The sequence below is a fragment of the Scophthalmus maximus genome, chromosome 8 (assembly GCF_022379125.1).
Source record: "Scophthalmus maximus strain ysfricsl-2021 chromosome 8, ASM2237912v1, whole genome shotgun sequence".
Classification (NCBI taxonomy): Eukaryota; Metazoa; Chordata; class Actinopteri; order Pleuronectiformes; family Scophthalmidae; genus Scophthalmus; species Scophthalmus maximus.
In genome coordinates this window covers 7046648-7061398 of record NC_061522.1, presented here as the reverse complement: position 1 = coordinate 7061398, position 14751 = coordinate 7046648, and the positions used below count along the sequence as shown (strand labels likewise).

The following is a 14751-nucleotide window of genomic DNA, read 5'->3' as shown; positions in this document are numbered from 1 at the left end:
TTGTGGTAGAGCCAGGTATTGATTTATGCAGTAACAAGATAACTTTTTTATTGCTCCAGCTTCGGAAAAGTTAGTGTCCTCTCGAGAAAAACTTTTCTGTAATAATATGCAGCAGAGCCAAATACTTTAGCTATTCAAGAATCATACGTATAATTTCTGTTTCTAAAGTCAGTTTAGTAGAGAAGTCGTACTGTAGTTACGGACACTGAAGGTTCACCACAAACGACAGTGACCCACGTTTAACCTTCCCAGTATCAGCAGCTTCTGACCGATCACTCAGTCGGCTCGGCCCATTCTACGAGAGGAAAGTCTCTCTCTCCGTCTGTGAGGGCAGTTGAGCGGAGTCTCTGTCACTGCTGTGAGTGAGCTGATGCTTTATAAGGGGGGAAAAAGGCCAAAAGTAATGTGCTGCCCTGTCTGTCCCATGTGTGTGGTTTGCAGCTCTGTCAGCAGCACTGTGAGAGCACAGATGACTGAAAGGAACCAAACGTAAGTAGCAAACGGACCCTGTAGAGCTAAAATAGGTAAGATGGTGACTGCACCCAGAAAAAAAAGAAGATCCAAATGGTTTGAACAGATGGATCGAACAAATCAGATCTAACAGGACACGATGCAACTATTTTTACATTTATATTTTAATTATAGTTTGACACCACTTTTATATATTCATCCTATTTTTTCGTAGTCTGTAAGATTTAACATTTGTATTAACATATCAGGCATCTTCAGGCTTGCTCCACACAAAATGTCATTGTACTTGTACAGTGGCAATAAAGATCTCTATCTCTATCTGCCGTCCACGTTGATCAAATCATGACCAGGACCACAGGTCTTACATTACAAATGTCATTCTTGGCGTTACATTTCAAATGAATTTGAATATCGTCAATATCAAACATTTGTATTGTAGTTTTTAGTAGAACCTGGACTGTCTTTACAGTAATTCTAGGCATTATGCTTTGTCCTTTATGTTTAAATCCCAGCCTCTAAGATCTGCATCTGCACCATCAGATGATTCACAGCCGGGACATGGCTGCTGCGGCCGACTTGTAGTTTAGGCTGCTCTAGATCAGAATCTCCAGTGAAGCCTGGACACCCGACGGCACAGGTAAACGCTGATGCACACGATCACCTGCTATTGTGCAAATGGTTGGCGAAGCAGAGAAGTGAGATGTGGTCATATATAGTGGAATGTCAGAGAGGCTGACAGTGCCCAGAGACATGTAGTTATCTGATGGAGGGGGGATCAAGTTCTTAACCTCTCCTTCGACCTCCTGGTAAAAACAACACGCAGCCCCTGATCTCTGCGGCATGCCGCCTCAAGACCCCGGTGTGTCAGCGTTTATGTGCGTGTGTGATGGACCAAGGAAAAGGGAGTGTGCCTTTACAAGCAAGCGTTTAAGTATACTGTAGGCACTTCAGTGTAGTAAAGGTGCATGCTTGGCTTAAGGCGCTGAGGTGCTTGGCCCCTAGTGAGTCTGTCTAAAACACAACCAGTCCTCAGCACCTCAAACCGAGGATTTTAAACTTCAGTCTGTCATCCTTCAGTGTCTCGTTGGCCAGAGGTTTTCAAAACAACACTTTTTACTAAACTATAGCGATGATGGGCAATGACACTCTCGACAGCAGATCATCATAAACCAGGCTATAGTTTGATGTAATATTTATACCCACCTACCACCAGCCATGCAGCTCTTCCTCTGCCGACAACAAAAACAAGCTGCCGTTTTGCGCGGCCGCACAATCCTTTACTGTGAGGGGCTTTTAATGGCCTTTCCAGATTGGGGCCTAATTAGCTGTTAATCATCTAGGGCTCATAACCAGAGTGCAGACAGCAGGCGCGTGTGTGTGTCTGCAGCATGCGTGCATCTGCGTGTGTCTGCGTGTTCTCTCCTGCTGTCTATCCTTGTGTCGCGAGCCCATTAGCAGCAGACAAGCTAAAGAGAGCCAAACAGCCCATTAACTCCTTCACTCTCCCTCTCCGCTCTCCACCGTGCTCATCTCTCTCCCGACAGTGCCACAGTTGCCAGCTGACACCCCCTAATGCCAGCTATCCGTCACGACCAGAGACCTGTCCACCCACACATCCCTCCCTCTACCTTGTCCTCTGCCCATTTTTCCCTTTATTCCTCCTGTCCACCCTCCCTTTACCCTGCCCTTCCCTTTCTGTCTGCGTTTGATCTGCGGCCCTGTAAGACTCTGTCCCGTAAACTGGTGAGATTACACAAGACGGGTGTTGCAACTAACTGCTACTTTCAGTATCGATTAATAGACCAATCCTTTTCTCGATGTGTTTTTTTTGTTTATAAAATATCAGGAACTAGGGGGAAAAGTCAGCTATCATTTCCTGCAACCCAAAGTGAGATATTTCCATTGCCTATTTTTTTATTTGACCAACATCCCAGAATCTAAAGATATTTGGTTTTAGCTGCAAGCGGAAAATGTTTGAAACTTTTTGCTTGAAAATCAACTAAAATTATTATTTTATTTGTCATAATAGATAAATTGTAACCATTAGCTGATCATTTATGACAATTCAACAGTTCTGAACAGGTATAATACATATTCATATATATGAATATATTACATTATATAAATATACTGTAAAGCAACTATGTGTGATAAGAATTCTTACATAAGTTGACAACTTCCAAGAATGACTCAATCAGCCATTTGATGGGTTAACATTACTACCAGAGGGGAATGGAACATGGAAGGGAACATTGTGGATGAGCAATGCTGAAACTTTAAAGTGTGTTTTCGACGCCCTTGTGAAACCACAAAAAAAAGGCTCCAGTTCTTCTGAGCTTGTTATGTTTCTGTGCACCTATACCTGCCCGCTGGGCTCGGCTGCACGCTGGATCAATATCTCAATTTGCACACAGCAGAGACAGAAAACGCAGACTGAAATTTGACCAGCCTGAAAACAGAAAGCAGCAGATACATGTAGCTGTGCATGTGTGCAGGCCGTCTGGATTGGAGTCCAAATTGCCTGTGCAGTTTTTAATTTACATATTCAAACAAGCTGGTTTCCTTTGTGTGGCCGTTTTGACTGATTTTGAGACTATTCAATAATTATTAACCTAATTAACTAGGAAACCAACTAAAGATTATTGTCGTTATCAGTTCATTTATTTCAGAATACTCAATGAAACATTTAAGGCTATTGAATGTCCAAACATTGGAAAATAAGCCCTAAAATTGTTTCCCTAAAATATAAATTGATTTATTTTTCAGTGATACAATCCAGAGAAAACGTGATGATCCTCAAATTGGAAATCGTGTTTGGCATCTTATTATCTAAATGAAATAACAATTAGTGGACAAATTCTTCCAGGACTCTGTAACTCCATACATGTCTTCTGGTTTCTTTGATAGAGCTCAAAGATTCATCACAATCTATAAGAGGGCTTCAGTGCAATGACTGGGTAGGACACTGCAAAACAGCACACCAGCACAAAAAAGCTTTCCCCAACACATCCACCTTGGCCTAGACCACGCTGACAGCCACAGAGAGGGAAGTGTGTGATTAATGATAGGGGCCTGGTCATATCAGCAGGCTGGTTAACAAAGCCCACCACAAGACTACACAGGTCACAGAGCACAGCCAGCCTCATCAGCACCTATTACTACTGTGGGCACACATCACACGGGACAACAATTCTTCTATTACTAGAAAAAGGATAATCCGAAATCGAAACGGGAAGACGACGTCTAAAACATTTAAAAACAACATTAATACAGACGTACTGATTTGTATTACACTGAAACCTGTGGTTTGGTTTTTATTAATCTTCTAATTTCCTTCCTTGGTTTTACCCTGTTAATCCAAACAGACAAAACCCTATGAAGAATATTTTGTTCAAACGACGACCTGACCACTCTCGGTAAGACTGTATAAAGTCAACATGTATTTGAAATTGAAGCATTGCAAGTGCTCCGAGACCTTTCTAGTCCAGAGCAAGGTAATCTGATCCTAGTAGTTACCTAACTTTCCCAGCCGTGTGTGTGTGTGTGTGTGGAAGAGGAGAGAACATCTACAATGAAAATATGACAGCCAGTCTGAAAACATCCGACACGCATATACACAGAATATTCCTGCTTTTGGCCAAGCGGGCAGGAAGGGGAGATCAGAAACAGGATACTGCCTTATTTCTCTGCACACAAACACATTCGCACACACACACACACACACATATGAACGTGCACCAGATGCATGTGGACAAAGCAGAGACGAGAGAGACGGTGAGGTGCGGGAATGGGATACAGTAGAAGGGGGAGGTGATGTTGGATCACTCGGGCGACCCGGCGATCCGAGAGCCGAGGCATGTCGGAGAAGTGGGAGGCTCAGGTAACAGGATGAACTGTGAGACGGTCAGGAAATAACACTGTCTCTTTCAATTAGCATTTTCAGCTAAGCTAGGAGAAATCTCTGACAGGACTTCAGCCGGTCTGGATTCAGGGGTGTATACAAGTCACACACTGAAGTGTGTGTGGGTGTGTTAATGTGTAACTGAGTCGTTGATACTATGTTTATCAAAAATGTATGTGCATCAAGATTATACAATAAATGGCTACTGCTGGAGCCGGTTAAGATTCAATGTATTGCTCAAGGACCTTTCAACAGAGACGTTTCTCGACTCGAACCTCGGTGATCCACTTGCACGTTGCACTAGCATGCATTATAATTTTCGGCCCCGTGCATTCGTCTTACCAGGCGATTGATTCGAACAAACTCCTCTGGGCTCTTGGCCCAGGGTGGCAGCTCCACATCGGAGACCACGGTGCCGTCTTCCATCACCCCGAGGTTGTAGCTGTTGGCATTGACAAACATCTCCGGGAGGTAGTAGAACTCTGGGATCAGCTCCTGCGTGGGCACAACATTGAGACGCATTTAAACTTAACACATCACCACCTCTAAGCCTGACAAAAAAGTGATACTGCCAACCAAACAGCGTGGAGGATGGTGTTGAATTGAAACTGAAGGGGGATCAGAGAAATCTCCACCCAGCACTTCTATAATGGTCAGATGTGGAATTGTGTGAAAAATAGTGATTTGTGAGAGAATATATCAAGAATAAAAAAAGTAAGATTCCTGCATAAATCGAGCTTATAAACAATTTAGAAAATACTTTGTGTGTCTCTATTGTTGGTTCTCAGACAGTGGAGTTTTCTAAACTGTAGAGTTTATAATGGAAATTATATCTCTGACTGCTTGTCTGTATGTTTATCGCTCAAGCTAGAAATTTGTGAGGTGAAGTCCTGTTGTTGAACAAAGTCACACTAAAAGAGCTGACTGAAGAAAGACAGAGATGGTGACAGTCTGACACCAGACATGAGCAGACCGCTGTCGACGTTGAGCCGACATGCCTTCGTCTCACAGGCCAGCAGCACCGTTGACAGCATGTCAGGCAGCGTGTAAAAGCCAATGCTAAAGCACGAGGAGCAGGTTAGTGGTCATATGCAACCTGATCTCCAAAGACACAGGAACTACTTAATCTTTAGAGGTCTGTTTTATCAGAGGAACTGCAACAAAACATTCACCTCTCAACAATGGGGTGATAACATCCAATCAAATGAGCAAGCAAACACACAAGTTTACAACAACACAAGCACTTCCTCGTGTTTTTTTTAATGTCTTCACTGCACAAAACCTGACCTGAAGTAAAGGTCAAACTCTTAACGAGGCCTCGGGCTCACCCAGGTCCGCTGGCGGTTGGCTGCTGTAAATTTGACCAGGAGGTGGCAGGACGCACGCACGCATGCATGCACACGTGCACACACACACACACACACACACACACCAAACCAAATGTTCAGGGCTTTGCTTCCAAAACACTCAAGCCCGGCTTGCATGGGCCATTATGTGCAGTGGCCCCTTTGCTCTGGCCTGGTCAGAGGCCAGCCCCTCTGATCCCCAATCCTGTCCTGTCATGGGTCACTGGAAGGGGCTCTGGCCCCTGGGCTCCCCTGCTACACTTCCACTGTTGCTAACTCTAAACCCTCTTCACTCCTCTTTCCCCCCTCTGATGCCTTTGGGCTGAGGCTTGGGGTCAGGGGATTGGGGAATGGGGGTCACGCTAGCGTCACCCAGGCTAGAGACACATTGAATCTGGGTGTTGTAAGCTATTATCACCCCTTCTTTAGCAGCAGGGTATGAAAACACTGGGGCTTTTTGCCCTCTGGCAGGGACAGAGCTGCTATCAATGACTCCGGTGCTAAGGCTAAATGGAGTACTTAGCATACTTAATTGATACATCTAGTCTCTAATTCCTCTTTTGCTACAGCATGAATGTGTGCGTCCGAGTGGATAAAGTCGACGGTCTCTCATTCAAAATATGTTAAAAACTCAAACTGAACACGGAAACAAAGTGATGTGGTCCAGATTTCCCCTTTGTTTTGATCTGGAGTTGAGGTCTCACAGTTCGATCCACATTGACAGGTCTAGACTGAGAGAGCGGACGAGGGCTCTTGTTGGGCTTTCGTAATCAAGCATTGGCCAGCTCCGCCGTAACGCGATCCACATGTTTTATCGGCGGGATGCGAGGGGGGTGGTATACGCAATCAAGCGTCAAAACGCCCCCCCCCAACACCACCACTGTTCCCCCATCCAGTGACCCAGTGCCAGGAGACCAAGCAAAACTCAGCTTTGACAGAGAATGTCTGACTGTAGTCATAAATGTTTTAAGAGAGCAGTTAAAAGTGTGCACTGGGAGTTCGAGGGCCCTCAGTATGAGAATGACCTGTGCTGTTGCAGGGCAGATCCAACAGCTCCGACCGCTAAGAGTTTGGGGGCCCAGTGGACAGGGATTCAAGTCCAGGTTATAGCTGGCTGAATCTGAGACAGACGGCTGGGGCAGATGAGGATTAGTTTAACGCTTTGATCAGAGGACCAGGAAGCTTTCATTGCAAAGGGACAATGATTAGTAGTGACTGAACATTACTCTTTTGAAACCGTTTCTTCTTTGTCTGTAAAGATGCTGTATGAGGATTTATTCCCCTGCGGTGTTTTATCTCTTCTAACTTCTAACCCTCTTACACGAGTCCACCATCTTAAAAAAGGGAAGACGACAAATGTTTTGGAAAGAATATTTCACATCGTGGGCGTAGATTACCTTAACATCAGATGTGTCCCGCTGGCTGTTCCTCCAGGCCCGGGCCACCGACGAGAAGGTGCGGTCGGCATGGTCAAACTTTCCTCCTTGGAAGTTCAGGAAGAACGTAGTGAAAGGCTCCTGTTGATTAGCAAAACAATGCTCTGAATCTGGGCTCAAGATTGTCCTGCTAAAATAGATTTCCCTTGCTGTGCAATACAAAGCATAGAATAAAATTCTGTTGTTCCTCGCCGTTCAAAAAAACACTCAACAGATCTGAACCGAATCTACTCTGTTTTCACACCCTCTTACGAACTGGAATCCCAAAAAATTAACAAGTGAAATAACAATAATCCCAGTGAGCTACTGAAGCCAATACACTCGTGCTGCTGGTGCATTTCTAATCATGTCTAATGTTGTTAGAACAGATCAATAGCTGTCGCTCTGACGCAACAGCCCACGAGTGACATGGACACAATATCCTGGGCCTCAGCCACAGACTAGCATTGCAGATGATTAAGTTCAGCCTGAAATAACGCAAAGGCAAAAAACATGTGTGAGACGTTTGTATCTCATAGTGCATTTAAAACAACAAAAAATACACAGGAAGAGATTCCAATTACTGCAGTTTTCAGTTACTCTCTGACGTGAAGTTTGATCTTTAAGTGAGAGTTGTAAGCGAGTGGTTTCTGGTAAAGTGGCTTTGGAATAAGCCGTCTAATGATGTGCGGGGATCAATGAGGCAACTCCACTGGGAGTCACTGAGACAGTGAGCTACTGGGACAATAACAGCAGAAAACTGCACATTGGAGAAACTTAGTAACCTCCCGTTCCCCTGAGTGCAGTATGGAAAGATTGATGGTTTTGTAATCACTCGTGAAAGAGAGCACGAGGTACACTGAATATGCCCCTCAAAAAACTGATAAAATCACATGTAATACCTATTATTCTTAGAAAAAAAAGCCACTGCATCATCATATGTTAATAACATAGAGTGTAATGAATCATATGCCCGATAAATTAGCAACAATATGCATGTGATGCAAAATTATGCAAGAATATACCCTCAATTTGATACAAATACATTTGTTTCGAGGAATATTCTCTTATTAAGAATGAATTGATGACAATTTGGAGCTCCAAAGAAAGTGATCCATTAAAAATTGTTTGACAAACGACTTGAATATGCATATTGCTGTGCATAACTGCACTTCCAAAACTCAGTGCAAGAGAGGCCTTTGTATATCCAGTGTATGAGCTGTTTTATCTGATAGTTGAAGAAAAAATACATGAAAAGCACATTTTGAATGCTGGTAGTTTAAAAATGATGTTTATTATAACTACTTATAACCGATGCACTTACCATACGTAGTAGCCACATCATGGTGAAGCTGGAGGTGGAGTAGTGGGTGCCATAGTGGAACTTTGGCACCTGATCATCCTCCCAGGACTCGTATCGGTCTGAGAAGAACGCCGCCCTCTTGGGATTCAGAGCACCGATGGGCTGGGGAACACATATTTGGAAATATGTTTTAAAAAAGTGAAAAAATAGGATGATGTGATTTTCTTCAGCAGCTGCTTGACATGAAAGCAGAGACAAAGACGAGAAATGACAAACACGTGAGCGTGATAGCAAAGGGAGAGCAAAGGAGGCAGCACTGAATTTTATCGTGGAGACATTCAAGGGCCGCTCTTAGCAGCATAACAGTGGCAAGGCAAATGAAGCTAGTAACCTTTGTGCAATCTCAAATGAATATTAGATGATGTTTCCCTTCAGACAGTGATCAATCCTTTGCCACAGAGTGCTTTTTAGAGGCCGTGAAACAGAGCCCCTGCAGCTGTAATCTGTCAGAGAAAACTAATGTGCTCCGATGAAAGAGAGCCCGCCAGGAATATCAATAGCAAGGATTCCTAGCAGTGGATTCCTTTAATTTCTACTTTTATTAATCTGTAACTAATACACTGGTCACCAGCCCCATTTGCAGTCGAGAAAAAGGGTTAAGTTGCATTAATTTTCCATCGCTCTCCGAAAACCAATAACCCCTGTGCTACTCGGCTATTATTTAAATACTCATTTATAGAAATCACTTTCAGGCTGGTTCAATTTTTATTAGTCTGCTGCAGGCTGTGCCTCATTCACTCAAACCCCCCTTCATCTCTCTCTCTTTCTCCCTCTCTCTCTCTCTCACACACACACATATATATAGAGCAGATCAATGGTAATGGAATGATGGCCTTTTGAGGATGAGGGCCTAGTAGGACGTGGATCAATTGGATCTCTTTCATATTGTTGGGTGCCTGTCACAACAAGACTCATCCAGGGTCGGGCTTTGCTATTGATCTGTGATATGGCTACTGTTTTATGTGGGTATAATGGAGCAATGCCTGTGCACATGCATTTGTGTGCATGGGGAATAAAGCATGAAGAGATTGTTGCAAAAATTGGTTCCTTTATGTTATTTTGTATACAGTGTTTCTGAGCGTGAGCAAATTTACAAAGCGAAAATGCCTTGTGCCACAACACCGTGCAGCTCTGTGCTGACAGTGATGCACTGTGGGCTTCCACAGGGCCACTGGGGGTGGGTGAGTACACACAGTGAATTATACATCACACCCATTTGTCTGATTTATAGCCCTAATAACAGTCGGCTCATTAAAAAAAGAAAAGGGAGAGGAGGCATATAAAATAAAAAAAAGACTGAAAGTGCCACAGTGACAGAGAGAGGGAGAGAATTGTGTGCGAGTGCATGTGGGAGCTGTTGGTTTGCGTGAGCCCGGCTTTGTTTACCGCTGTAAATTACTGTGAGGCTCGCGCTCTCAGCTTACAGTAGCTACAACTGAGCGGCGTTGACGGCACCGTACATCAGAGCACAGCGCCTGGCAGCGTGTTGATGGAACACCTGCTGCTGCCCCACCAGAGATTGGCCTAATATGTTGTATGGCGAAGAATAGCGCTCTGATGAGCTCGCAGATAAATGAACCAATCACGTAGTTTTAATTAGACTGGAGAGTGAGCTGCGGAATGAAACTGTGCTGCCACTTTGAAGAGGTAAACATCGGGAGAATAAATCTTGGATTAGTCTTTTCAGTTTTTCATCTACCATAAAACCACTGTGCTCCAAAATAAACATACACATTTTGTACAAAATTCTTGATCAGATTAATGGTTTAAATTGAATTGTATTGACTCCTGTAACACAACACCCACAGCATGTATAGAATTCCAAATATAAGTCATTAGTCACTTTACTACCACAGAAATATTAAACTGATAATTGAGATTAAGAACCGCATAATGCTGCACGTTTGTCGAGCTATTTGAAAAGTCCTCTATAGTGAATCTGTTCAATGGGTGAACTTGGTTCTCTCCAAATTGTCCTCAGTTTAAGATAAAAATATATTTTGAGGAGTGTTATTCTCTGGGCATACATAACCCAGAGAATAACACTACCTCACGGAAGAAAATGGAACTTCCCTACGACTATTATAAGAACATTACCCAGTGCTACTTTGCTTTTAAAACAATAATGGGTCAGAGCTGATGAAGTATAATAGCTTACCAACAATTTGAGCATCACCAGGGCTTTGAGTCATAAATCAAAAGAGCCTTTTGAAAGCAGTGTTTATGTATAATGTCCTATTTAAACAGTGAAAATAGTGTGGAGGGCCTGGGGGATAAACATATGGGGCGCGCATGGTGAAATCAATACACCATTAGCTGATCTGGCTGTGAGTAGTAGGTATAGCACAAAGGTACAAGGAATGCTCAATAAATCTTCACTATTTCCGTCGCCATGTGAACGCAGGCTGCCTCATCTATGGTTAGAAGGTTAACAATTCTTTTAATTGTTTGCTGTGCTTCATTAAAAGCTGTACAACAAAAACACAGTTGAAGATGCCTTCTGTTGATGTTAATGACACACATTGGCAATTATTTTCACCCCATGCCTCTCTGTGTGAATGGGAAGTGTGTGTGTGTGTGTGTGTGTGTGTGTGTGTGTGTGTGTGTTTGTGATGAAAATTGCAGCTGTGTTTATAAATGAGGTGTATGAATAGGTGGAGGGATAAAAAAAATTAAAAAAAACAACAGCAGAGAGTTACAACACTTGCAGTCTGTTCTAGTGTGTGCTTATCGTGACTACAATGTTATCTCGGGGGTCAGCGTTTGATGTCAGGTTGAGGTTAGAGTTTATGATAAGAAAGTCCCTGGGGTCAGAACGGCTCTGGCAGAAGGGAACATAAATTCTGTGTGGCCTCTGTTGTTCTGGTGGATGATGACAGTGTGTGACGCGAGCGCGCACACACACGCACACGTTCATGGCAATTTGGCTTCTCAATGTCACTGGAGGCTTCGCAGATGACCTGTTTCTATAAGAGACAACCACCGATGTGACATAAGAGGGGGATAGGAGATATGTGGAGGGTGAGAAAGAGCGCAGGAGGGAGAGAGAGAAGAGAAACAATAAAGAGGAGAACACAACGGCAGGAAAAGAGAAAGCGGGCAAGGTGCTGAATTATTAAAAACGCGCATATAAAGCTCTGATTCACTAAGTGTGAAGGTCAGAAAACATTAGGATGCAAAGAAAAGAAACACAGAATACAAATGATTGCGAGGGGAGAAGTGGGGGGGCGGGGGTTGATTTGGAGGGCTGCACAACAACGCTTGCCCTTTTTCCAGACACTGCAGTCTGCCACGGTCCAGTGGTCATACACTGATTTCACACACGTGTCAACAACATGAATAAAACAGATATAATAAAGATTGGCCTGCTCCCTCCCTCCCTCCCTCCCTCCCTTCTCCCTCTGCTGCTATCCTGCTCTCTGAGGAGAGAGGAGAACAAGGACAGTCAAATGATGTTGTTCTTCTTCTTCTTCTATTACACACTCTCCTCCTCTTTCTTTTGCTCTCCGATTGTCCTTCTGCTTCTCGTCCTTTCACCCATCTCCCCTTCATTCTGTTGGTCCCTGGGGCTGCGAGGCTTGACTGAGCACAGCGGCTGAGCTGTCCAAACTCCAAGGCAGTGCAAAGGAGAGGAGCAGGAGGCAGACACGAGCTGCGAAACTGAGGGAGGGAGGGCTGCGTGTCTGTGCTGAGTCTTTGTGTGTGTGTGTGTGTGTGTGTGTGTGTGTGTGTGTGTGTTGGTGGGGCAAGTGCAACTGTCACACTTCAGCCTACTGGGCAACATGAAGCCAGATAAACAGAGAAATTATGTGGCCTCATGCCGAGGGGAAAGCTACACTGGGAGGGATAAAAAACACAGGATGGAGACACAGAGGAGCAGATCGAAAGTGAAAGCAGGACTGGGGCGAACCCCAGGGACGAGGTGTTGACTGTTGGGGTGTTTGAATGTGTATGACAGCAGTGTGAAAGAATGGACCTGTGAGTGGATGGTTCATGTGCGCTTGTGCTTCACAGTCATGGCGTATGTGCAGGGCCATAGAGTCGAATTGGAGCAGGGTGCACAGGTAACGCTATTTCTACCTTCTCTATTTCTAAAGCTTTAATGGATTAAATTGGAATATTTCATGGTTTGGTCAAACCACATTTGGACGCCGTGAAATTTAAGGGGATTTGTTTGTCCAATGCTTTTGCATAGAGTTTGGTGACACACCAATTCTCCCCTCTGACGGACAGAGAAACTCCCCTGACGGCTTTGACTTTTGTTTTTCATTCATTATTATAAATAAAACAGTAAAACAGCCAGTGTCATCTGTCAACATTTTTTGACACTGGCTCAAGTTTTGCTAAATACCAATGTCATCATGCAAGTTTGCATTCTTCGCAGGTTATTTTATTACACGAATGGCAAAATGTTGGCAGTTTATAAAGTACTGTGAAGTTTTACTGGCATCCTATAAAGCTTAAAATCACTGTTTTAATGTTGTGGCAGGCCGATGCATGTGAGCAAATATTCCAGTCATATCAAATGTAAAAAAGTAGGAGATAACGGAAGACAGGATTAAAAATTGTATTTTTCTGATTTAGTGTTTTAAACGTAATGGACACTAAATTTTACTGGATCTTGTTTAATAATTTCATTGGAACAAGCACCAACACGCCCACATCAACACAGCACATTGGTGTTTTTTTGGTCTAAACACAGCCTAAAAGTAATTTGTTCCCTTTCACCTCACTAGATGAGGACCTCCACCTCTCCCTCACCCTGCACGAGCATGGACGACCCCCAGGACCTGAACAAATGCCCTCAAGTGTAACTCTGCAATGCATTTCCTCCAACATATCCCCTTGGTCCATTAACACATGCCTTTTTGTTTCCGTGGCTGATTTATTCAGTCATTTTGTTTCCAGCAGCTAGACAGTCGCTCAATCATCTCACTCTAAAAACTAATCCTCTGTCCTCCTACCAACTGGACACCATTAGCCACAACCGATCTTCAGTCAGACGAGAGGAGCCGGCGAGCTTTGGATAGGGTTTTTTAGATCCCCCCCTCCCCTGCATGTGTAAGGGAGGGAGTTCATGCAAGTAAATAATTGGATGTCGACATATAACATGGGGGAGAGTCATTTTAAGCCATTCCAGCAGTGTGAGTGTGTGTATTTATGAGCCAGGGAGCATCTTAAGGCAGATTTCATTGTTTTTAGCCCAATCATCTGATGCCTGGAGCTACCGGGGAGTATTACTTCACTTCCTGGGGTGCTGCAGAAGGTCAAACTTGAAATAATTACATTGTGAACTTTCATTTGTGGTCGAAAAAAGGGTTGCTAAACTAGAAAGTGTGAGAATGTGTGGGGCTTAAATCTGAATTAACTGCAGCACCTCAACCAACAAATATCAACAACTAATCCTACAGATTATCTATAATGTATATCACTATAAATTTGTCAAATTACAACCGTACTGTGTTTGCACATAGAGGAAAACTGTGCAAATGATTGGATTCAGATCAGATCAATTAATCAAGAGAGATTAATAGTCTTGACAATAATATACAAATAAACAGTTAAAAGATACAGAAGAAAAAGAAACCTCTATGTAATTCTACTCTTAAACTCTGTAGTAACATTTTATCTTCTACATAAGTGGTTGAATGAGTAGGACATTGCTACACTTGTGTAAAGATAGCAATCATCCCCTAGTGATTGAGGAGATGAATCACTAAACAATGATCAATGGCAATTACACGGCAACTAACACACACACACACACACACACACACACACACACACACACACACACACACACACACACACACACACACACACACACACACACACACACACACACACACACACACACACACACACACACACACACACACACACACACACACACACACACACACACTCTTTAACTGCCCTCCCCCTCTCTTTGCAATTTGAAAAAAGAAGGGACTCGTAAAGGAGGAGAGAATTTGCCTCGAGTGCGTTACCTTAGACAGATCCCTGAAGTTGCTGGGCAGAGTGAGGTCAAGTTCTTCTGAGTCGTAGTTGGTGATAACCCAGGGGAAGACCGGGTACTGGTTTAGGTCATTAAAGCTCCGACCTGGTGGAAGGAGAGAAAATGAAGAAAAGAGAAAGTCATGAAGATTAGGCACATCACGGTATCAAGTTCTAAATCCTTTATTCAACTTATGTGTTTGTGTAGATTTCCTCTTCGGACAGGTTGGTGCACACAGTCTGAAGGAACACCACACG

General features: G+C 43.6%; 1 protein-coding gene across 5 annotated transcripts in view; it reads right to left on the bottom strand.

The window, feature by feature from the left end:
• Positions 1-14751, bottom strand: part of lrba (LPS responsive beige-like anchor protein) — a 173703-nt gene that overhangs the window by 32761 nt on the left and 126191 nt on the right. For all 5 annotated transcript variants that reach the window (XM_035637809.2, XM_035637807.2, XM_035637811.2 and 2 more), the window contains 4 exons: positions 14487-14599; positions 8458-8598; positions 7116-7235; positions 4715-4867 (listed from right to left, as the gene is read on the bottom strand). In XM_035637809.2, coding sequence (XP_035493702.2) covers positions 4715-4867; positions 7116-7235; positions 8458-8598; positions 14487-14599 — 527 coding nt within the window. The remainder of the gene's footprint in view (positions 1-4714; positions 4868-7115; positions 7236-8457; positions 8599-14486; positions 14600-14751) is intronic.